Source organism: Cupressus sempervirens, chromosome 10 (assembly GCF_028749045.1).
Source record: "Cupressus sempervirens isolate cs-2001-9-10 chromosome 10, ASM2874904v1, whole genome shotgun sequence".
NCBI classification, from domain to species: domain Eukaryota; kingdom Viridiplantae; phylum Streptophyta; class Pinopsida; order Cupressales; family Cupressaceae; genus Cupressus; species Cupressus sempervirens.
Window position 1 is genome coordinate 343,192,854 of NC_143127.1, and position 24,250 is coordinate 343,217,103.

The 24,250-nt window shown below is 35.3% G+C and overlaps 2 protein-coding genes across 4 annotated transcripts in view; one reads left to right on the forward strand and one right to left on the reverse strand.

The window, feature by feature from the left end:
- Positions 1-289: 289 nt before the first annotated feature.
- Positions 290-2,233, forward strand: LOC149533990 (uncharacterized). The gene is made up of 4 exons (XM_089805952.1): positions 290-415; positions 742-868; positions 1,143-1,666; positions 1,724-2,233. The coding sequence occupies exons 1-4, from the start codon at positions 290-292 to the stop codon at positions 2,231-2,233; spliced, it is 1,287 nt and encodes a 428-aa protein (XP_089662078.1).
- Positions 2,234-5,406: 3,173 nt separating this feature from the next.
- Positions 5,407-24,250, reverse strand: part of LOC149533991 (MADS-box protein AGL24-like) — a 160,172-nt gene continuing 141,328 nt past the window's right edge. For 2 of the 3 annotated variants that reach the window (XM_089804400.1, XM_089804399.1), the window contains exons 4-9: positions 9,735-9,805; positions 9,546-9,645; positions 9,387-9,428; positions 6,103-6,144; positions 5,825-6,018; positions 5,407-5,728 (exon numbers count right to left, since the gene is read on the reverse strand). In XM_089804400.1, the coding sequence (XP_089660526.1) occupies positions 5,692-5,728; positions 5,825-6,018; positions 6,103-6,144; positions 9,387-9,428; positions 9,546-9,645; positions 9,735-9,805 (486 nt within the window). In that variant the 3' untranslated portion in view covers positions 5,407-5,691. The remainder of the gene's footprint in view (positions 5,729-5,824; positions 6,019-6,102; positions 6,145-9,386; positions 9,429-9,545; positions 9,646-9,734; positions 9,806-24,250) is intronic. The other variant, XM_089804401.1, reaches the window with a different exon arrangement.

The window sequence follows — 24,250 nt, forward strand, 5'->3', positions numbered from 1 at the left end:
CATGTTTGGGTCTGCCTGCTGCGGCTTTCTTTGGAGTTTTGGCGAGAGGATATCCTTCTACAGATTTCCACTGTGCTTGGGAAGCCGATTTCTTTGGAGTTTTAGTGACAGGATATCCTTCGACACATTGCCACTGTGCTTGGGAACCCAACTACTATAGCAAATCAATCACTGGATAAAAAGGTTATTTCTTATGCTCGTATTTGTGTTGAAATTGATTTAAATAATCCTTTGTCAAATTCTTTGAAAATTTGCCAAGGCTCTTCTTCCTGGATTCAGCAGCTAGACTATGAACCCCTTCCCTTCCGATGCCACATTTGTCATGCGTATGGTCATTTACAGCACCGATGCCCTCAAGCCTCTAAAGGCAATGGTACCCCTAGCAGGTTCTCAGGCCCAAGGATGGCTAATGACGGTAAGGGGAATGGTCAAACTATTAGTACTAGAAAAGGGAATGATCAGACTGATAGGACTGGTAAAGGGAAAGCTCAAATGAACATTTCAAGTCAAGGGCAAAGACCATCCAATACTATCAATCCTGATAAGGATGGTTTTATCCCTGCTTGAAACTGTGCTGAGGGGAGGGGTCAAAAGCGATCTCATCTAGATCAGCAAGTGGACTCAAGATTCAATCGATTCAAGGTACTCGAAAATATGGTCATAGAAGAAGGCATTCTTGCAGAGGCTCAGTGGGGGGTTACTTGCTCAGAGGGGAGGAGTTCTATTCTTAGTGGCAACTAGGATGTTGTAGTTCAGCAGAAGTCAGAGACTTCTCTTGGCCCTGAGTCTGGGGCCCTTGTTCTTTCTCCTGCTCCACAAGAAAAGGATATTCTTCTGGTAGATTTGGTCAAAGATGTGTTTGCTTCTGGTAAAGGAAAGGGATCTTCTCTTGCTTTGGGCCTGATGCAAAGACCGTTTAAGAAAGTCTCTTTTGCTACTCCCTCAAGAGTTGGGCGAAAGCAGGATCAGGAAAAAATTAAACTTACAGGAGATTTATTGGTAGAGTTTGGGGCTGTAAAGACCATGGATGAACATTTTCTCCACTCTACTCAATATGTTTATTCTCTCATGGAATGTGAGGGGGCTGAATAGCATCCCCAGACAAAAAGCTATTCATGAGCTGGTGGCCGATCATTCTCCAGATATCCTTTGTATCCAGGAGACCAAGCTTTCAATGGATTCCATGTTTAGATGTGCTCCTAAATTTTGGTTTCTGAGGCAATGTCAATGTGTTGGTGTTGTGGGGAGCTCTAGTGGTCTTGCCATTTGTTGGCATCCTAGGAAAGTTACGCCTCTCTACTGGATCTCTTGCCACTCGGCTCTCTCAATGGTGGCCTCTTCTCTAGAAACTGGAGAGCTGATTCTTGTTACTAATGTGTATACCCCTATTGATCTCCCTGGCAAGATTAAGCTCTGCGCACATATTTGGCATGTCAGAAGCTATTACCAATTCTTGCCTTCGATTGTGGCCGGAGATTTTAACTCTATCATCAATCTAGAGGAGAAGTGGGGTGGGTTGGCTCGCTTGGGTCTTTCTTTTGAGCTTTTTCAGGAAAATATAGATCTTTTACATCTCTCTGATGTCAAACCTCTTAATGTGCTCTTTACTTCGAACAATAGAAGGGTTGGAGATGATGCCATCTCAGAACACTTGGACAAGTTCCTGGTTTCTTGTTTTTGGAATTGTGGCTCTCTTTCTCTCTCTTTTGAAATTCTTGATTAGAGAGGCTTTGACCACTGGCCTATCAAGCTCACGGCTAGTTATGTTGTTGTCCCCAAGAAGCCTCCCTTTAAGTTCCAGCTGATGTGGCTTGGAGACTCTTCTCTCCATGATTTAATGGCTCCCTGGTGGAGAAAGGGAGGCCCTAACTATGGCACTGCTATGTTCTCCTTCTCTAAAAAATTACATGTAGAAAAGAAGTTGAAGAATTGGAAAAGGAATTGTTTAGGTAATCTCCACATTATGAAGAAGAGGGCTCAAGATCGTCTTGATGTTATTATTAGGCAAATTCGAGATTTGGATTTTTCTGAAGCTCTTGGCATAGTGGAATCCCAAGCTTCTAGTGATTTAGCAGAGTGGGATCTTAGAGAAGAAATTTATTGGAAACAAAAGGCACAAGTTGACTGGCCTCAAGAAGGGGACAAGAACACCGCATTTTTCATAAATCTATGCAGGCTCGACATAACAAGAGTTACATTTCTTCTCTTGTTACTTCTAATCGGACACATCTGACCTCCTCTCAAGCTGTGTCCAAGGAAGCTATTCAATTTTACTCTGCTCTCTTTTCAGCTAACTTGCCTCCAGCGAAGATTGTGGAGAATAAAATCTTGTCCTGTATTCCCTCTATTGTGACCAAGGAGATGAATGACTCTCTTATGTGGCCGATTTGTATGTCTGACTTGGAGGATGTGGTCTTCAACTTGCATAAGGGAAAAGCTCCAAGGCCTGATGGCTTCTTTGTTGAATTCTTGCAGGAATTTTGGGATATTATCAATCATGACCTTATGGATGTGGTTTAGGAGTCCTATTCCAACAAAGATATGCTCTAAGCCTTGAATGCTACTTTCCTAGTCCTTATTCCAAAGAAGGAAAAGGCCAATCAGTTGGACTTCTTTGGGCCCATTGCTCTTTGTAATGCAATCTATAAAATCATTACTAATCTCCTAGCAGAGAGGCTTAAAGTTTGGCTTTCCATGGTTATCTCTGAGGAACAAGGGGGTTTTTTGGTTGGAAAACAAATTTTCGATGGGGTGGTTATTGCTCCTAAAGCCATTCACTCTATGTGTACTTCTGGAGAATGCGCCATGTTCATCAAGCTTGAAATGGCTAAGGCTTATAACAGAGTCAATCGGGGTTTCTTGTGGAAAGTTCTTCTAGCTTTTGGCTTTAGTCAGGAATGGGTTAGCCTATCCAACAGAGGATTGCTAATATCCTGAGATTTCAGAATGAGTCTCTCCTTTTGACTTACTTGGGGGTCCCTATTGTGGTGGGAAGACAACCCAGGCTTTTCTGGCAGAGCTTGCTCGACAAGCTTCGACAAAAAGTCAATTATTGGACTCATAGGTGGCTCTCTACTACTGGCAGGGTGACTCTCCTATAATCTGTGATACAAGCCCTTCCCATATATAAAAGCATCGTTTAGGTTGCTCTAGCATATTTTCTTAAGGAATTTGATGTTGTTTCTGGCCAATTTCTTTGAAGCGGCAATTTGCAAAATACTAAATGGAGCCTCATCAATTGGGATATTGTTTGCCAGCCAAAAAAGGAAGGAAGCCTCAGCCTTCGTTCTACTATCTTGTGCAGTCAAGATCTTGCTGCCAAGCTCTATTGGCACCGGTGTTACAGTCAGTCTCAACTTTGGGCCCGTATCATGTCACACAAGTATTTGATTAGAGTTGAACCTTCAGATGTTTTCATGTTTCCTCTTGAGGAAAGAGGCACTATGGTGTGGAATACCCTCAAGATTGGTGCTCACCTGGTGAAGAGAAGTCTATTTTGGATCTATAACAGAGGTATTGAGGCTCTGTTTTGGAGTGATTTCTGAAATGGGCATCCTCCTCTCTTGTCCTCTCATCTGCACTTACAGTCTCTTTGTGATTTTTTCCTTTCTGCTAGATGGAATAAGGTGGCTCATTATAAGGAGACCCATAACCTAAGCCTTGTTGTTGGTTACAAATAGAAGAGTTCTTCTGATTGGCCATCGAGTGGCTCTTTGGGGGATCGGTTGGAACTTTCTCAGATCTTGGCTTCTAGGGAGTGCAACTCTCTGCAGGAACCTGATGTTTTGGATTGGGAAGGTGCTTCTTTTGGCAAGTATTTTGTTTCTTCAAGGTACCTTGCACTGACTAAGAAACTGTTTGGAGAGGTGGAGGTCTCTTGGTGGAAAAAAGCTTGGAATAACATTTCTTGGCCTAAGTGTAACTTTTTCCTCTAGATTTTTGGTTTACAATCGTTGTCTTACTTGGGAGAACCTCTACAAGAGAGGCTTCCAGGGGCCTTCCATCTATGTCTTATGCTGTAATAGTGAAGAGACTGCTTCCCACCTTTTTTCCAGTGCTCCTTTGTCAAGCAGGTTTGGCACTTCTAGTGGAGTGTGGGGATACACGTGCTAATGTGTTTCCTCCTTGTTTGAGTTTTGGGACCATCTAGGCCATCCCCCTTCCAAGACCTTTTTTCTTCAGGTGGCTTGGACTATTGGCCCTTCCCTTATTTTATGGCATGTTTGGCTTGAGAGAAATAGAAGGATCTTTCATGATGTGCAACTGGGGATCAGGCTCTTGTGGTGGAAAATTGCAAATTCTCTCATGAAACACTCTTGGCTAAATGTGGCTTTGGTGGAGGTTTGGACCCTAGAGAAGCTGGTATTTACTCACGCCTTTCCTTTCCTCTTCAGGGTGGCTCTCTCTCTCTCTCTCCCCCTCAGATGCTCTAGGAATAGAGCTAGGCAACGTTCTCAACGTATTAATCATGAGGAGCATTGGACTCCACCCCAAGCTGGAGTTCTTAAAATCAACATTGGTGGCTCTTCTCAAGGAAATCCTAGACTGGTTGGCTTTGGGAAAGTTGGGCATGACAGCTCTAGTGATGTTCAGTTACTGTTTTCTATCTACAAGGGTTACCATACAAATAACCTCATGGAAGCCCTTGCTATCTTGGTTGCAGTGGAACGGTGCTATCAACGTGGCTGGAGAAGAATTACTTGTAAGATTGACTCAGAGGTGGTTGTGAATTTATTGAATAGAAGGCACCTTGTGCATGTGGATTGGCATTTGGCTCTGGTTATTCAACAGATCACTCAGTTATGCAATTTTCTGGATTTTGTGTATTTTATGCATATCCCTCGTGAGTGGAACGGTGTGGCTGATTGCTTGGCTAAATGGGTCTTCGAGCATACGCTGGATTGGAACATTATTGATCATAGGATGCTTCCCCCTGATTTATTTGGAAAGCTGGCTTAACTTGCGAACCAGAATAAAGCTCTTTTAACACTCTTTGTTTCCTCTGTTGTTCTGTTCTCTATAGTATTCAATAAAAAATTTACCCCTCTTTTAATTGAAATAAGCACTATTTTCGATTTTACTGACCTATTCTTATGTAATGGTTCATTATATCCTCCTTCCCTAAATCCCAAATATCTTTGAAAGATAATACAGATTTTATTTTCATATTTGAGACTAGCTTTAACAATTTGGAGAAGAATCTATCGTGATCTTGACTGCCCAATAAGGACTTAAAAATCAGCCAAAAATGGAAAGAGTGGCTGTGTTTTTACTAATGAATTTGGATGCTTTTTTAATATTAAAAAAAAAACAGCAAACAAAATAAATTTACCAAGAATTATTACAGCGTATCACCTAGCCCTGGCTTCTCATGAACCCTGCTGCTGTTACTCCATGCAAACAAAATTAATATTGAACTTCGCATACCTGTACACTGCCTATAGATGCAGTCTTATTGTCGATTACAAAGCACTATCAAAGGAAGAAGAAGAATACAAAAGTTACATGTTCTTGACGAGTGTAATAATTGCACTGAACTGTTGATGTTGCGTGACCGTTGATGACTGCATTTAACATGTTCCTATGGAAACATAAATGAATATCTCAGCTGTGCAAAGAATGGAAATCTTATGTTTATGGATCGAGAGTAAAGTTTTAGCATCAAATATTCTCAATTCCACTTGTGTTTATTTATCCCGCAACATCAAGATTATAGCCCGTAGACAACCTGAAACAGCACGAAAAATCTCACAAGATTATGTCGGAACATTTAACTGGAAGCAAACAGAACAGAAAACTTTGATGTGATTGATGCATGGTGTACCCAAGATGCAAGAATGTGTCTGGAACCCCATTTTCTTTAATGCTTTCCTTATGTAATTCGCTTGAATTGGGTGCATAACAAATTGTGGAATCATGTGACTTAGGACGATCTTGTCCGTTCAAAAGCTCAAAAAACACAGTTTCTTCTTCATTGCTATTTTGTGCCGAGGTGCAAAAATGTGTTGCGTTCAACTGCTAAACATGTACAAGTATTTCAATATTTATATTATGCACTATAAGAAGAATTATAAATGCTAATTTAATAAGTATCGTAGCTACCTGTACATGGAGTTCGCCATTTCTGTCCATTAATTGAGCTATCTGCTAAAAATATAATTAAGAGTTCAAGGAAACGACCATGCATATTATTAATTGCAGCTACTATTTTTATCCGTTCTAAGATCAAGACAATGCAATTATTACAGACAGCCACGCTCCCATTTGTTCACACCTCAAAATAAATTTACTCAAAGTACTTTATTTCGTAGCTTCAATGCCACGTTGTCATGTTCTGTTGTTGGAATGTGTAATTTCTCCTTCAAATGAAATGTAAAAGCATAATAGAGGATTCTAGAAATTCATAGATTGATGAATGGGATTAGATAAAGTTTTAAAAGTCATTTATGTTTAGATAGTTCTAAAAATGTCTATTTGTCCGATAATTTAGATGTTTTCAGAAATAATCAAAGACTCTATAAATAGAGGCATCTTGTAATGTTATTGATATGGACAAAATATAATTGATATGCACAAAATGTAATCGAAATAAAACATATTAGTGCAGCAGCACATTGAGTATTTTTCAGTTGTTGTCGTGGGTTTCTACAAGTGGTATCAGAGCCGAATTAAGAAAATCCTGTCACCATTGGTGACAGACGAAAGTTTATTGGGAGAATCCTGTCACCACTTTTGACAGAAGCAGCTAATCAAGGCATAGCTGAAGAACGAAGGAATTTGTTTGGACAACAAAGAGATTTTTTATTTTGCAGAACAAGGTTATTTGGAGAACCCTGTCACCATTTGTGACAGATGAAGCTAATTTAAATTTCTAGTAAATCCTATCACCATTTGTGGTAGGTGTCATAAGGAGGCTATCATGGGGTCACTGAGAGAAGACGTGAATCTGATCAAGGTTATTAGTGAATCCTGTCACCGACATTTATGACAGATGAGGCAAAATTACCAATGGATACTGTCACTATTGACAGACGTCAAGAGAAGAAGTTCCAACTGTGGTCAATTGCTGAAAAAATGTTCTAGAAATTAAAGGCCGTAGCCTTGGAAGACAAAAAAAAGGATTTGGATAGTCAATAATGATGACAAAAAGGAAAACAAGAGGCAAGAAAAAAGAGAATTTGAATGCCCCAACATTAATGATCAGAGGTTTACTTATGTACAAATTAAGCGTAAGAAGGAATGCAGCAGCATTGGGAAACGAATTAGAGAAAGACATCAAAGAGGCAAAAGCTTTCAATGTCTACAAGCTTCGATGTGGACATGAAAAATAGGCAAAGAAAAATAAATAATAATCATGTCACAATGGAATTTGTATGCAACAACATTTGAAGTTGAAATTAGAGGGGAGTGTTGGAATGTGTAATTTCCCCCTCAAATGAAATGTAAATGCATAATAGAGGATTCTAGAAATTCCTAGATTGACAAATAGGGTTAGGTAAAGTTCTAGAAGTCATGTATGTTTAGATCGTCCTAGAAATGTCTATTTGTCCGATAATTTAGATGTTTCTAGAAATAATCAAAGACCTCTATAAATAGAGGCATCTTGTAATGTTATTGATATGGGCAAAATGTAATTGATATGGTCAAAATATAATTGATATGTGAAAGTTAATGAAATATATTAGTGCGGCAGAACATTGAGTATTTTCCAGTTTTAGTTTATTTTGTCCATCCACCTTCTAGAAGGTGTATTAGAGTTGTCATGGGTTTCTACATCTATGCCGTGCTTAGATCTATTTCTGAGAACATACTTTAGCTATTGTTTACATCTCAGGTAACTGTAAACAAACTCAATTTTGTACATTTATTTGCAAGTGAATGAGTTTGGGGGATAATCTTACAAAATGAAGCTCCAATCTATAGGGGTTAGGGGTCAGTACATGGAAGGTCTTAGATTTGAGTTTCATATGGTCTTCAAACTTTGGTTGCTGGTTTTGATCTCTATGATATAAATAAATTTAAGGATGGGAGAATTTATAGATTGTATGAAAGAAAAACAAGGAATATCGAGCTTAATTTTAAATCGATGGGAAATAGGAATAACTACAAATATAGTATTCAGATAATATTTATTGATAGATAAATGAATGTTGGGAGGTAAATTTGAATGTAAGCTGCTATTTTTTGAGTCAGAGATAAGACAAAAGAGATAGAACCTATGAAAAAAGTGATATAACCTATGCCAACAACATATCCAACCCATATATCATAATTAAAACTATTTGTATGAAACTTGTGGATGAACATACATATACAAGAACTCCCACTATATGAGCAATATTGAATATGATAATCCATAAAACAATACCAAGTCTACCAATCAACCACTCATCCCAAGGGCCCATAATCAAACCATGTAGTAAGTGGAATAATAATAATATTCTACATAGGCAAGAAGGAACCACAACTCTTCCAAGTGCAACACACTAAATCGTGTTAATATGAACTTCCAAAACGTAGTTATAGATGTAGTTTGGTTATCTCCCGACAAGACTCCTATTAAGGGAGAGTCTTTCTTTTTAGAAGTCAGATTTCACCTGGTTTCTTGGAGATGGATGTTGTATTCTTACCATTTTTCTCTTCTTTCAAGTTTTGTTTTGAGGTGGTAGCTCCTATTGAGGTGAAGACGTATCCTTTAGAGGTGGGTTGTTGTTGGTAAGAAGAGTTCAATTGTTTTGGGTGCCATTCCTCTTTCAATTGCTTGGTGGTAAGTTTGTTTTTAGTTGGAGATATTCTATTGCTGTCTATTCCCTTGCACTCATGTTCGGAGAAGTTTTCCCATCTTTTCAATTCTTGGGTCTTTCAAGTTTCCTTCTTGCTAATATCTATCTTTCCTATTTAGATTTGTTGGTTTTTTGTTGCCTTCTAGAGTTGCTGGAGTTATCATTTCTTTTGTTGCTGTCCTCTGTTCCTCTTCCTTGTCCCTCATTTCTCAGGAGCTAGGGGTATTCTAGTTGTTGGTTCGGGTTTCAAGCATTTGTTTTTAAAAATTTAAAATGATAAGTGCTGGACCTTGGGTTCAGCTGGTTGTGGCTCCCTTCAAAACCCTTTTGAATTCACTTCTTGTGAATTCCTTGCTTCATGTCGTTTTGGCCCTGATGTTATTTTTCTACAATCTTATTTTTTGTTACATTATATGAATTCAGGCCCTATACCACTTTATCTAATCAAAACATATATAAAATGATATTATATTTGTCCAATAATTTTTCTTTTTGAAAAAAGTTTAATATCATTTCCACCTCTATAAATAATTGATATCTAAAGAATAAATAAATAAACACATAAATATAAAATATAAATCAAATAGCAAAAATCAACATCACCTTTTCCTCGAGATCAAATGTCTCCTTAAATAACTGTTCTTTCTGAAATAAGATACCAAGGAAAGAACTATGTCAGTCCAAGTACATTTTGTTTCGACAAAATTCTGAACACTAAGGAAAAAAGATAGTTGTCTTTATATTTACATCTTAAATTTGTACCTTCTCAGCTCGAATTCGCTCCAATCCGAATTTCAACTGTACTTCTAACTGTTCTAACTCTCTTAGAGTTAATATTTGCAGGTCTTCTCCATTCATGCGCCTACAAGAATTACCCAGGCCCATATAAATTATAAAAAATCTCAGATAATAATATATTCCCACATCAAATAACGTACGTCCATGTCTTACCTCACAGACTGCTCCATGTCTTCAATCTGTTGATTAATCCTCATCACATCCTGATTTTCCGACGTGGTGGACTATTGCAAAAATGTTAGCTAAATTTACTACCAATTCGTCTTTAATAGTCGTAAGAGAAAAAATTGCATTTCTTACTTTTTGTATTACACGCCATCTAATGATCAAAGCGTTAGAATCTTATTAAATACAAAAAAAAATGATATTTGAAGTGCATTCATATCACGTAAGGTGTTAAAAATATTTTTTTTATTTTTTTATTTTTTCATTTTTATAATAAAATACAGTATATCGTAATAAATGTAAGTGTGCTTATAAATAGGGGAACAAATCTAGAACAGTTTAGGAATTTCTTGTCTAATATATTTTTTAAACATAAATTAGTTGTAGAGTTTTCCTATTAAATGTGTATCATCGTACTAGTTATATAATTAAAAAATAATAATTTATTCATGATATCATGGTCATTTCTAAATAGTGCAAATAAAATATAATTCAATTGAAATTAGTAGTTGTATGAACATTGAAGTAATGTAGACAAATTTTAAAAAGTATAATAAAAAGAGATAAGGCAACATCTTTTGTAGGAGATCTACTAAATATAGTAGAGTGTTTTGAAAGCACTTGATTTCATTTCAAGAAGCTTAGCATGCAAGTATTTTTGCTAAATATAGATATACTCAAAATAGTTTAAGGGATTGAAATCAAATCTGCTTAAATGAAGATTTCATAATTAGTTAGGAGACAAAGGAATGCACCACTCCTTGTACATATTTAAGTACTGAAGTGATTTTGCATATGAATCATCAATAAATAAGGATAGGAATGAATTAAATAAGTTATGAATCAAAGAAGTGAATACATAGATATAAAGTTAAGTCTCTCAAACCTAATTTGAATCATGTGTATTACTAATTTTAAAACAAGAAGACACCATATGACTCTTCTTGGTATGTCAAAGTCATATTCTAAACTGCAGACAAACTTAGTTGGGCCTCCTTGTATAAATGTAGGTAGATATGTAATTTTGCATATAAATCAAAAAATATGGATTTGGATCAATTGTGAATCAAAACATGTGAGTATAAGACTATATCTATGTAGAAATTGAGGTATTTAATTAATTTAATTAGATACCTGTACATCAATGATTTCAAAAGAGGATCTCAAGACTTCCGTTTGTTATTTATTTTCCACAATCATATTTTAGATTAGTTATTGCATCAACCACTCTAGTCACAAATCTTGATTTGTATAAATTAGTTGGAATTCTATGGCATGAAGAAATTAGAAGAAATAACACACTTGTTTGAATGATGTAGAATATTATTATTATTTTATATTATCTTGCTGGAATGTGATTGGTAAATACAAATTCATGTTGCATTTGTGATAGACCAGTGAAAATATGTACACTAAAATTCCCTGCAACTGTTACCGAAGCATTTTTATTTAAATGTTGATTTAATTTATTCTGGTATTTTAATTACCGACTAATTTGTTATAGTTGGATTCCATTTAATTGGTACTCATTTATTTAATTTGGAAAAAGAGTAAATAGATTGTTTAATTATTTAAAATTTTATTTTGAAGTTCACTTTTAGAAAACATGCTTATAATGTCCAAAAGTGAGTTTTTATTCTAACTTTTCATTTTTTATGTTATGAGAATTTGGTGATTTTTCTTCAAATCCTTTTGAACAAAATCCTCCTTTTGCTTATTGGGCAAAATCAATGTGTTGGATTTGTCCTAGAATTGTTCTTCTTCCTCGAAGGTTTCATCCAATTTAGTGAACTTTTTATTTAATTTTCCCTTTTCTTTGATTTTTTACCAATCGTGTGAGGTAGGGGTCTTGTGATATTTTGATGCGCTCTGTCTTTTCAATTTAAGTAAATTGCTATTAGTTCATGTGTTGGGAACTAGAGTTCCATCACAGTTTCCTTTCTTTCCTCCACCCAATTGGATGGGTGTGAGTTTCTGAAGTTTCCCCATGTGGGGTTTGAAGCTTTTTCCATTTATATTTTGTTGGATTTCCATAGTATCCAGATCCAAGATTTTATTTAGAAACGGTGATGTTGGGTGGATTTTAATAAAAGGGTTTTAATTTCACTGATTCATGTAATGCCTAATTTTCGGGGTTTTTACTACTTGTATCATTTTGCATGCCACCCAGAAACTATATGTTACCATGTTGTGGTTTGGTTGAGATATGGATTTAATAGTCCTTGATACAAGCAGTAGGATCATGAGGTTAAAATGGCTGGAGTGCTTTGGGCATTTTGTACCTCATTCTTATATTTTTGCCCTTTGTTAGATTTTGCCAGAATTTGGATATTTGGTTGCTTTTGGGAGTTTAGTAAATTTCTCATTTTTAGCGAGATAGCCTATGGGTTTTAGGGTAATCTTTGCTCTTGGCATAGTGGCTAATTGAGCTATCTAGGACATAGAGGGGTCCTAGTGTATCCCTCGCCAAAGTCCTTAATTAGTGATAGCTAAATAAATGAGTTAAATCTTAAAACATTAACACGAGATTTATGTGGTTAACTACCTTATCATCATTTGAGGATATAGATATGGTATGTCTTGTCTTGTCATTATTCATGATACCAATATGGTGCAGTACCTTGCCATCGTTTGAGGATGTTGGTATGGTGTACTATAGCCTTGTCATTTGCGAATATAAATTTGACTATGTGAAATATCCTTGATTAGAAAAGAGTGGTTCTATGTCACACAGTCTTTGTGAGTTTTGTGATGACACTCAATTCTAATGTCTCCACGCTAAGCCTTTATTAGCATTAAGTAGTACCCTTGGTGTATTGTGAATATTATTGTCCTAGATTATATTTGGACATTAGTGGATATTGTATTGAGCATTCCCATCTATGATCGTATTCCTCTCTGGTTACCTGTATAAGGAACCATGATATCCTATGACACTATGTATTTATCTTATATTTGTATTATACATTCCTTTCTTGTGTATATGCCTTTGGTGTGGCTTGGTTATTATCTCCACCAGCATCGCGGGCTAGGCCTGTGGGTTCAATATGGTAGGGAGGCGTCACTAACTATATCATTATTGGGAACCATTGAAAAATGACAAACGTCCTTCAACTACAAGACTTAGAAGTTTTATGTTGTATCATATTGAATTGGAAGCACCCCAATTTAATGATGGTTTAGCACCCATTTAATGTGATTTCATCATTCATTTTCATTCCTCCCCTTTTCTTCACATTTCTCCTAGATGGAATAGGAGTAGAACATGGTAGATCCTCCTTAGCGTTCCTATTTCATGGCATAAAGATTGAGGTATGATCTAACCACTTAGGTCCTCCCTTGTCTTTATCCCATTACTAAGAATCTATTTTCCACATCTTAAAAGATCTTTCTCGAAATCCATTCCTGATTTTTGGGATTTCCTACCTCAAGGGAATCCTGAGGGTTCTAGGTCATGGTTAGCAAGGACATAGTCCATCCTTTCTTAGTTAGGAACACTCTATGTTCTTGTTGGGTCAATCAATAGATGCAATACATCCCTTCTTGGGCCCTATTTTGGGTCCCCTTCTTGGTTCTCATGTCAATGATTATTAAAGGTGTAAAATTCTAAGTTTAGTCGGCCCACGGGAGAAAGTTATTGTGAGCCCTTTATAAACCCATTCATTTGCCTCATTTTACATCCATCAATTATATGCATATGCAACCCACTCATGCATAAGCATTCTTCAAGCATTCAAGGAACTCAAGAAAGGTCTCCATTCAAGATCAAGGACTCAAGCATTCGAGCTATTAAGGATTTTATGAAAGATCCAACATTTTTAACAATCAAGATCTCTCATCATATATTTAAGATCCTTTGTTGCATCTTCTACATTCATCCTTCCATTCATTTATATGGCAAATATCAAGCACACTAATTCATGAAGGTTTTGATTTACTTTAATTTTCTTTATTATAGTTTTTGAAGTTTGGTCAAGGTTATTGCATCTACATACTTGATTCCATTCTAAATTCAAAAGCATGTTCATAGATTTACACTACTTCATGTTAGATCTACCTCTACTACTTGCTAGCATTCTCTAATTTCTATTTTTATTTAAGGGTCATTTTTAAATTGGGGTTTGAATGAGGCAAACCCACAACCCCTCTAATAACAAAATAAAAATGATGTTATTTTACATATTGCGGATTTTGGAAGGAAGAACAGGTTCTGAATTCTGATACCCTTTTCGTCAACCTTAGGTGATCTAAAATTTATTTTGAGATCAGACACTACTAATTCATCTTGGATAAGAAAATTCGAGTGTGCTAAATATCCGAACGATTTATGGGTTTTGTAGATCTCACTTTCAATCCAAATAATAAGATTCTAAATTTTCGGAGGTTGTCTAACAGATCTCTTTTAGGTTTGTATCTTGAAAGATATATCATCTTCCCTTTTCCATTTCAACACACTATCATTTCTTTATATTTCAGATTTATATTACATTTCTACTTGCCTAAAACCTTCTTAAGTTGGAGGTGTGAGGGAAGTAAATCCAAGCAATTCACCCTTTTACGTTAGGTCATGAATGAACACTTCCTTTTGTATTATTCAGACCTACTTTAGAAGGTGACTCTAGGTCTTCCCTCTTCATTAGATGGTAGAGTGGTTGATTCTATTTTTCCCCACACATATGCTTTCTGTTTTCATCGCAGTGTTAATGAGATTCATTTACATTTGATGTTGTAGGTATTAATATTGATCTTGTCTTGTATTTTAGGCGTTACATTTATCTTTCGATGTACTCGAGCGGTTATTTCCTCAATTTTTCTATATTTAATACTCCCCAATATGGAGGTAGATGCATTTCAATTATGCATTGACTTCATATTAGTTTTGGAATTTTTCCTTATGTATTATTATTTAAAATTACTAAAAGGTCATCTTCGCCTGGAGTCTGGCATCTGTCCTCTCGCAGTTATGTGAATTTAGGTTTCTCTCAGCGGAATGGCACTTGCATTTTGGTTTCTCTATAGTTTAGCGTATGCGCCTGAGGTTTGTTGTCTATGACCTTTCTGGACTATGTTATTTTTGAACTTCACCAGTTTATTTGGCATCTACGAGTTTTAGCAACAACTCTATTATTTTGGGGTTGAGATGCAATTTAACTGGTGGGAGATTTGCTTGATGTTTTTTGATCGGTTCCATGGGTGCTCTGTATTTCTTTTCTGGCCTAATCCAGCATCGGAACTATATAAAATGGATTGATTTGAGAGGGGTATGAGCTCTATAGGAGTTAAGATGTAGATTCTAGATTTTGGAGGTTTTTAGGTTTTTAGACAGCCAGATTTTAGGACTGAGCGTGGTGTCAAGTAGACAAATGATTGTAACCTTAAGTCATTGTCTTGTGCAAGAGAGTAAGAGGTTTTCTACTTACTATTTCTAATTATGTTATACTTAGTATAGACACATGTTTTCCCATGCTAGGAAATTTCAGTTTAGGCTTAAAAAGAATATCTTGCTTCGGATAGATAGTTTTAGTATCTCCCTCTTCCTAGGTCTGTGAATGTTACCCAGATCTTTTTCGATCATCCTTGTGATTGTGTGATCTTTGATTGTTAGCGATGACTTAGTGTATGGGAATATTTGGAAGTATTAAAAAACCTTTTTCTTCTGCAGGTGAACATGCGAGTTATGTCATGTTCCCTGTTTTATTCTCTTGAATAGATGTTTCATTGTTGTACGTGGTTACTCCACATTATTTTTAAGTAATTTATCTTAAGAAAAAATTTATTCAGTGTGTTTTCTTATCCTTGTGTTTCAATAATTCTCAGGCAGACCATTACAATCTTTCTCTACTTGGTTTTTCAATGGTGTGCTAGGTATCATTGAACAATTTAATGGTGTTTTGGGATGTTATTGACCTGCTAAAAACTGCCCAATTTCGTACCCTCAATGATCAGAATGTGTTTCCAAGAATTCCTCGTCTATGCCAAGTCATGCTTAAAAAATTCAAATGTCTTTCATGGGGAAAGCTATATAAAATACAGTCTTAACCCTCCTATGATACATTATGCACATAGATTTCACTCAATCTCACATATAAAATCACTTCAGATAGCATATCCTAGTATTAAGAAAGCAATCTATCATTATCAAGCCAAGAAGGTAACATAAAATACAAATTTTGACCATTTAAGATGGCATCCATGATCAAGAAATTATAAAGTCAATTGTCCAAATCAAACGCAACCTTTATACAAAACCTTAAATAGAAGGAGACTCTTAAAGATAGAAAAATCTATTTCAATAAGAGTTGGATAAAGTAGAAAAGAAAAGTGAAACAAAAATTCAACCCATGTCCTTCATTGTGATGCTTGAGGTCATTTTCGTAGCATTGTAAATTATATCCCAATATAATTTCATGCTCACCTAGGATTTATATCCCTTTGTGTACTTAATCAGGTTTGATCATGCTCACATCAGCAGCAATTTGATAGCTTTATCTATCCCTATGTCACTAGTCCTTGATTAAACTTTTATTGGTTTGTCAATGATACCTAGGAGGCCCCAAAATTGTTAATGGTGTTTTAAGGTGCAATTGAGTTGCTAAAAAGGGCCCAATTCTTTTCCCTTCGAGAATTGAAATTTGTTGGCAAAAATTCCTCCTTGTTGGCTTGTTTCAAAAAATCAAACATGTTTTATTAGAGATATAAAATCAACCGTTGCGCCTTATTTGAGACAGTATATCCAAAAATCTCATATTAGCAGACCACATCACATGTATTATCCTATAAATGAGAAAGAAATCAAGTACTATGAAGATATTTAAAATAAAATTCAGATTTGAAGCATTTAAGATATCATCCACACTTGAGGATTTATAAACTAAACTATACAAATCAACTTCAACATTTTTATAAGCCCTTCGACACAAAGGAAACTCATCAAGGTATAACTCTCAATTTCAGCATTCCAATTTTAGAACTAGTTACTTATAGTATAATAGAACAAATTAGACTTCCGTCATATGGAGAGTGGAGCACCCTAAAAAGTTGATACACTAATACTGTAATATCTATTGTATAGTTATGTTTCCAAATTCTTTCAGATTTTTTGTTTTTCCTTCTTGGTGATTTCAAGGAAAAATTAATTTATCAATGCTTCTATTAACTTTATTTATATTAATGTGTAATTATTATTAATATCTCCCCTATTCAGTTACTAACACAACTTTTTTTCTTAAATCTTGAATCTTGAATCATATACATAATTACCAAAGCAACCTTATTATTAAACACTAAAAATATAGTTTGTTAATCTACTAATTTCTAAATATAATTTGAAAAATGTAATTGCAAATAAATATTAATACTATTATCAAATATTTTAAATATCATCAACCATATTTAAAATTTTGTAAAATAAATGATGAAATACAACAATAAATGCCTAGTAACTATTAGTGCTAATCTCTTAAATTTGCACTATCATCTCATCATCCTCATTATCAAATTAAGACCTTCATTGATTGTTCTCTATTCTTGTTTGATTTGCATACCTTTGGTTAATTGTACATCTTAAAATTTCCAAGTACATGTGTCACTGTCATTCATTCTATCACCCTCAATTGTCCCACTTTGGTTTAAAGTGTTCCACAACCTGCTTTTACATTTGGAATTCTAGATTCGCAATGTCCTTTCATAAGAAAAACTTTTGACATCATACCATTCTTGTCTTGCATTTTTTCTCTTAGATCTTAAAAACTTCAATGCACTAAAAACTCTCTCATCCTCCACGAAAGGCAATATCATGTTTTGAGAAAAATCAGCAAATTTAAACACTTCTAATAATGAATAATGCAAAATTTGATCTAACCTAAAATTTTCAAAAGGTTTGTTAGTAATCTCTCTTACTAGTGGTTCTCTATGTTTTTGAAATTGTTCCTTCATATCTATTGCCAAATGGGCTGATTTCTCTCCTAAAAATATTTTCATCTTAAATTCCACCTATAGTTTGTCTATTGAACTCTACAAATTTGCAAAATTATCTTATCAAGTTATTAGCGTATAATGATAGTCAATTGGAATGTTGAGCTCGCAATATTGGGGAAATACAATAGGTATGGCTTCAAGTACTTTCTTAAAATGGAATCTTTTTCTGATTGCTAAGGAAAGAGAACAGGCATTTATTTTTAGAGCAGAAATTAAAGACTTAATAATCTTGTTAATGGAATAGTGTTGTTAATTGTTTGGCGAAGTAGGCTTCAGACCATGTGTAATTGGAACATTGTTGAAAAGACTGAACTTCCGATGGGCTTGTCACATCAACTTGATCACTTGGTTGATCTTGACAGGGTTGTTTGATGCCATTTCTCTGTTTGTTCTTGTTTCTCTTTCAGCTTGTATAAATTTTCAACCCTCCTTTATTTCAATAATCTTGCTAAAATCTTCCTCGTAACTGATGTGGAGAGAGTTCACAATAATGAAAATAAAATAATAAAGGATACAATTTACAAAGGAACCATATGACAGACTCCTCCTAGCACTTCTTACTCTTGAACTAGGGTTTTCTCAATCACTTGATTACACACATTTCCAATCCCAACTAACAATGGATTCACCTTCACATGGACATTGTTTAATATCCCCAATCAGCAAATAGACCTCTTGTTCGGATAGATTCTCTATCTTGTTTAATTCTGCACGTGCTTGATTAGTAATATATCATACATGTTAGATTAACTCTTTCCATGAGTATCAGGCCTTCATCCTCATGGAAAGATCTTCATTTCCTTAAAACCTACTGCAACAAATAAATAATTAAAAGAAATCTACTGGTTCTGCAACAGGCGTAACAGCAAACCTATAATAACATGAAACTTATCAACAAAGTAGTTGGAATGATGAAGGAAACCTTATTAATGCATTTGTAGAGCCAACCAAAAGGTTTGCAGACCACAATATGGAATTTGAGTTGCAGAATATCTAAGTTTTAATATTGCTGTTCACCAGTCCGTACACACCAATCTTCCAATATTTTTCTCCCCTTTTACATCAGATACTCTTTCCAATTTATAAGACACCCTAAAATAACTGATTCCAGCCAACTATCATCGTTGAGTTGGGTATTTTAAAATTATTACAAACTAAACTTCCCTCTAAACCAGCCGTTACCTTTTCTTTATTTAATGTTTGAACTTGAAAAACCATACAATGATTTTATTAAACATTAAACTTTTTTCTATACCTAAACCTATCTTGAAGACCTAATATTATTTTAGCATCATTATAGGTTCCAAGACTGCCCAATTGATTTGATGACCTTGTTTATACATTCCTTCCTTCTGATTTGTTGTGAAGATCTTTGCGATCTTTATAATCATCAACTATGGCTTGAATATTTGAGGTGCTCTTGCACCAGTAACACTTACTTATTTCTTCTTAGGGAGCTTTCATGGTTCTGTAACCATGCAAATATAGCGCACTTGTATCTCAAATTGAAATGCACGACAAAAAACTCCTCGTTTGCGCTAAACAATAAAAAATTGTCAAGACCATTCAAATCTATTTGTGTCTTCCATCTAGAAATTTTTATGTTCACATGAATATTTGTTGTGATTGATAGTAATTATTGAGAGTTGTATATGTCATTTTACATAGCTTAGCATATTTTACAATATACATAGCTCGCTCTTAGAATTCTTCTACAAGAAGGTTCATTTCCTCTAGTACAAGGAGAAGACTTGTTGAAGATAAGATTTTCTCTCTATCACTTAACTTGCAAAGCATGTTAGGAGATTTGTCTATAATGTGATGATGTGCATGCATTAATCCAATCAAGCAATATTTCAAGTAAATTTGATGCGTTATTCATTAAAGGAGATAGATACATATCAACATACTTTTAGTGACCACTTGTCATTTGAGTTGTACTTGTTTCCCAACCTCTCCACATTTAAATGCTTTGTCCCCAACGCCACTTTGCTCCATATCTAGATCATCTACATAATGTTGTAATCTACAACATTTGTTAAGTTGGATGATAGTTTCTCATAATTATAAAATCTAAATTCATTAATGGGTCATGTAGTGAACGACAATCATGTAGGATGAGCAAGAAGTTTGTACCTTTATACAAATGTAATTACTGTGACCTACATTATATAAGTTGCATTCACTCCTACATATACCAATGATTTTTCAAATTGTCTAAGTCATCTATACCAATTAGTTCAATTAATCTTAACTAGTTGAAACAGAGCTTTTATTGTATTCTCCTTCAATTTAGTAACCCATGGCAGTGAGCTTGTACTACATGATTCTATATTTTATAAACATGTACACATACATGTTCAGCAATTGTTTTGCACGATACTAATGACAGAAATCCTCTCGAATCTCTCTCTTGAAAAGCTGATCAATGACTAACTCGAAGGTTCCGGATGGTTATTTTCTAACCTACTGGATAGCCCAATTGAAGATAAATGTGAATGTTCACAAGGAGGCATTTGTTGGTATCTACCAATTCTGCACAACTTTACTGAAACACAACCATAAAACAAATATATTTTTGTATTTTTTGTTTTTATAATGAATGCAATTTCTAATCAATGCAACTAAATGAATTCTTATTTTAACGAAATGTTTGAAAAGAATGTGACAAAGATAGAGTAACAAGAGATTTACAGAAAATTACTGAAAGGAAAATTCCTAATGGACATAAGCTAGAGTAACAACACGTCTGCGAATTAAATTATCAAAAGGACTTGGTAGGAAACCAATGAAATTAAGAGTAACGTTTCGATAATTCTATCGATGCAATTGTCGATGGGAACTTTAATGAAAATTGAAAGATTTTTGACAATTCATTAAATAATGTGGCCATTGAAAGCACGCTCAAACCAGACAAAACACTATGCAAGAACAATAGTGATCCTTTCTCCAATTTGTCACATTAGTAGAATTTGTTAACACAAGGCAAACACCAAAATTAAAAGATCACACAATCATAATGATGCAATAAAATTATTAACGCCATTATCATTCATGAACATCAGTTCACAAAAAATAACACACACCAGCAAGATTTACTACGCTCATAATGAGAGCACCAATAACATTTATTATTGCATCAAAATATCAGCTTGGAGTACATATTGCATCCATGTATTTAAAAGAAATCATCTCCTTTTTTTGTGTTAGGAGTGAGAGCTCTTCCAATGCAAACTCATGCTAAAAACTAATAAAATAAAGCTACTTATATATACAAACTGACTCTCTAAATTGTACTATATAGGTCTCCACCCTTGTTTATATCACTTAATGCGTGCATTAGTCCTTTACATATAAGCAGATAAGAAAAGAAGCCATGATACGATTTGAGAGTCAAAAGGACTTCTAAAAATGGAAGTTTGACCTTGTCCAGGTGTGTCTTTGGGAGTTGAATTGTCATCAAAACATGTTTCTAATGCATGGAGTGCTTAAAAAAAGCAACTGGCAGTTAACTATCGACGCATTACTTCATCTTCAAAATTGTCGACGCACCCTTGATTTTGTGCACCTTTTAAAAAGTGAACCTTTGGAAAAAGTGCACCTTCTGAAAAGAGCACCTCTAGAAAAGCACACCTTTTGATAAGACCAAAAAATACAAAAATTATGCTAAGTGTCAAAACTCACTTTCCAGCATCTAGGTTCTCTTCCCTTTAGACAAAAATGATGTCTGGATGTTTGTTCTTGAACTTTTTAATAATCATCGTGATTTCCTTAACTTCTGGTAAATCCAACAACTCATGCTTATCACACACTACCTAGTGGTAACTACTTATCTCTATTCTAGTATCTATAAAATCTTCTAATTTGGAATCTAACTCCAATAATGTTTCTTTTATCTTGAAGATACATCTAACATCATCTTTTTGACGAAGCGGCCTCAAATAATGCTTTAAATTGCTGCACAACTATTTGTACCGAAGAAACTTCAATCCTTGACTCGTACCCAAAAATCTCTAGGCTAGCAGTATTATAATACTTATCCACCTCCAAAAACAATGCCTAAGCTTTATTTTATATTTCTTTAATATCCTTGTATGATCCTTCCATAACTTTATTACCAGTTGATACCTTCTCTATCCAATCATCTACCTTATCCAACTCTTCTGCCATATATATTTCCATCAAAATCTGGTACCTCTACTCTTTGATAGCTTTGAGCACTTCAAGATCATTGGCTCAGGTACGCACTTCATCCATTAGCCTAAAATCTTGGTTTATTATTATAACCAATTTGTTGACATTATTTTGAATGCTATGTAGAAGGTTCAAATTAACTTCTATAATTTGTACTCCTTTATCCTCAAAACTATGACGCCATCTTTTGCAAGCATCCAAAAATGAATCAGTTTCTCCCAAGACTTGTCTAGTCTCTTTTCTCTCTAAAAAGAACCCCAAAGAAATCTCTAGATGATCTAAATCTATCAAGCCCACCACTTCGTTTAGGTATCCCCTCAAAAACTCATTCTATTTCCTCAAAAGCAAGGTTTTGGATTCACCCTTATCTAAGTTTAAGAATAGTTATGTAAGGCTTGTGGTGATTAAAACCTTAGTTGTATCCACTATAGGCTTACCCAACACTATCTCCTTCATCTAGTAATCCTTTCGGGTTATTTATTATGTATCAACATGGGGAAGCGAAACAACAAAATGTGCCAAAAGATCTTTATTTTGGTTCTTCATGATACAAGCGAATGTTTTACCATTCTCCTTATGCCCCCATGGTGATTGATAATCCTCCGAAGGATACTACTCTCATTCTAAGTTACAAGTAGAAACATGATGCTTCTCCTTGACCTCAAAAGCCCTAATGGTGATTGGCCAAACCCATATCTTATTATGTTTTTCCTCACCCTATCATAAGCAAAGACTAATTGCCTTGTTATCTCTAATAGTAGTAGTTTCTCTTATGGGTATTGTGTGAGATTATTCAGGCATAGGAGAGTACTAGCTTCCCGGATATAAGAAAATGTGTTAAACTGGTTGAAATAAGCTCTAATCTGCCTTATACGTGTTGCTAATTCTACCGACATTCTCTTGGCATAGTCTCCTTCTATAAACCAAAAGATGGCAAAGATGACTCCATCATTGACCGACCTATATTCAGGGTTCCTGAAGGGAAGCCTCTTCACAAGTTGAGGATAGGCTATGTACAGTCATGCATTTTAGTCCTACATGCTCCCCTTCCTGACCAACCCCCAAATATCTATTGGTCTTGCTACTAGAAGATATATAATGTAAGAGGTCATGTAGAAGTGGGAATCACTATTCACTAAAATTATTTACTCATCGAGATTGTCGCTAAGGGTTATAGCCCAATCAATAGGCGTCTTCCTTATACTGACAGTCTCTATGAAGTGTACCATCCATGTTTCTAAGTGACTAGTTGCAAGTAGACCCATGGCTCTACTCAGAATAACTATAGAGTAGCCAATGTCATCTATCATGTAACTTAGGGTCATATCGACCCTTCCAATTCTCTGGTTTATTGTTGTCCTACCAATGAGGTACTTTCCTTGTACCAATTCTTTCGCTTTGGACTCATTTTCTCTATACCCTCTGTCTTCCATATCATAAGAAATCTATAAGTATCGATCTACCCGAGGGAGATCGAAGACCTTTTCAATGTTTCGAGGCCTGATGTCCAAGAGTATCACACTCTTAGCCATTTTCTCTTCCAGTACATGGTGATGTGCTAGAGTCATAATCAACTTCGATTATTGGATTGATACCAATGAGAAGTTGTGTTCACTAGTTTGCTTCAAATCAACAAAGATACCATAGCTAATCTCTCCTGGCACTTGTTTCACAATAATAGGAGTGTGTTCCAATCGATATGTCCAAGCATTGTCTTCGATTTCTGAATGTTTATCTACAAATTAGGGGCACTCCTTAACATTGGAAGGCAACTAGTTTCAGAGAAATCTTCACAGCCATAGAGGATAAAAACGATGATATTTTATCTGCACAAAAGAAAAATATTAGTATTATTAATGATGGAAACTTAAGATGACCTTAGAAACATGACTTGGTTGGCTGAAAACTAACAAAATAGATCAAATTGCCCAAAAGCCCTAATAGTGTCTAAATTGTGCACTTGCACACCTTTAGGACTTGTGCAAAGTGTTATTGAGATGTAGTTTGCATGTTGTGCACTTAGCACACATGCGCATATGCACAACATGCACATGTACACTTATGCAAACCTCTAATTTATCTTTTACCAAAGGTTGGATTGCTAGTGTGAAGGTGCAAAATTACGGAGATGTGAAGCTTGTAGGGATGCAAACGTGTAATACTAGAGTGGTTGTGCGAACAAGTGAATAGTATGAGGGGAGGGGTGTCTCATTTATAGGTGGAGGCTCAGGAGGGTGCATACCTTAGAGGATGAGCACATGTGGATGTGTGCGTCCCGAGTTGTAGGTGAGTGTGCATGTTACGTTACTAGACACCTACACTTTTTTAACTTT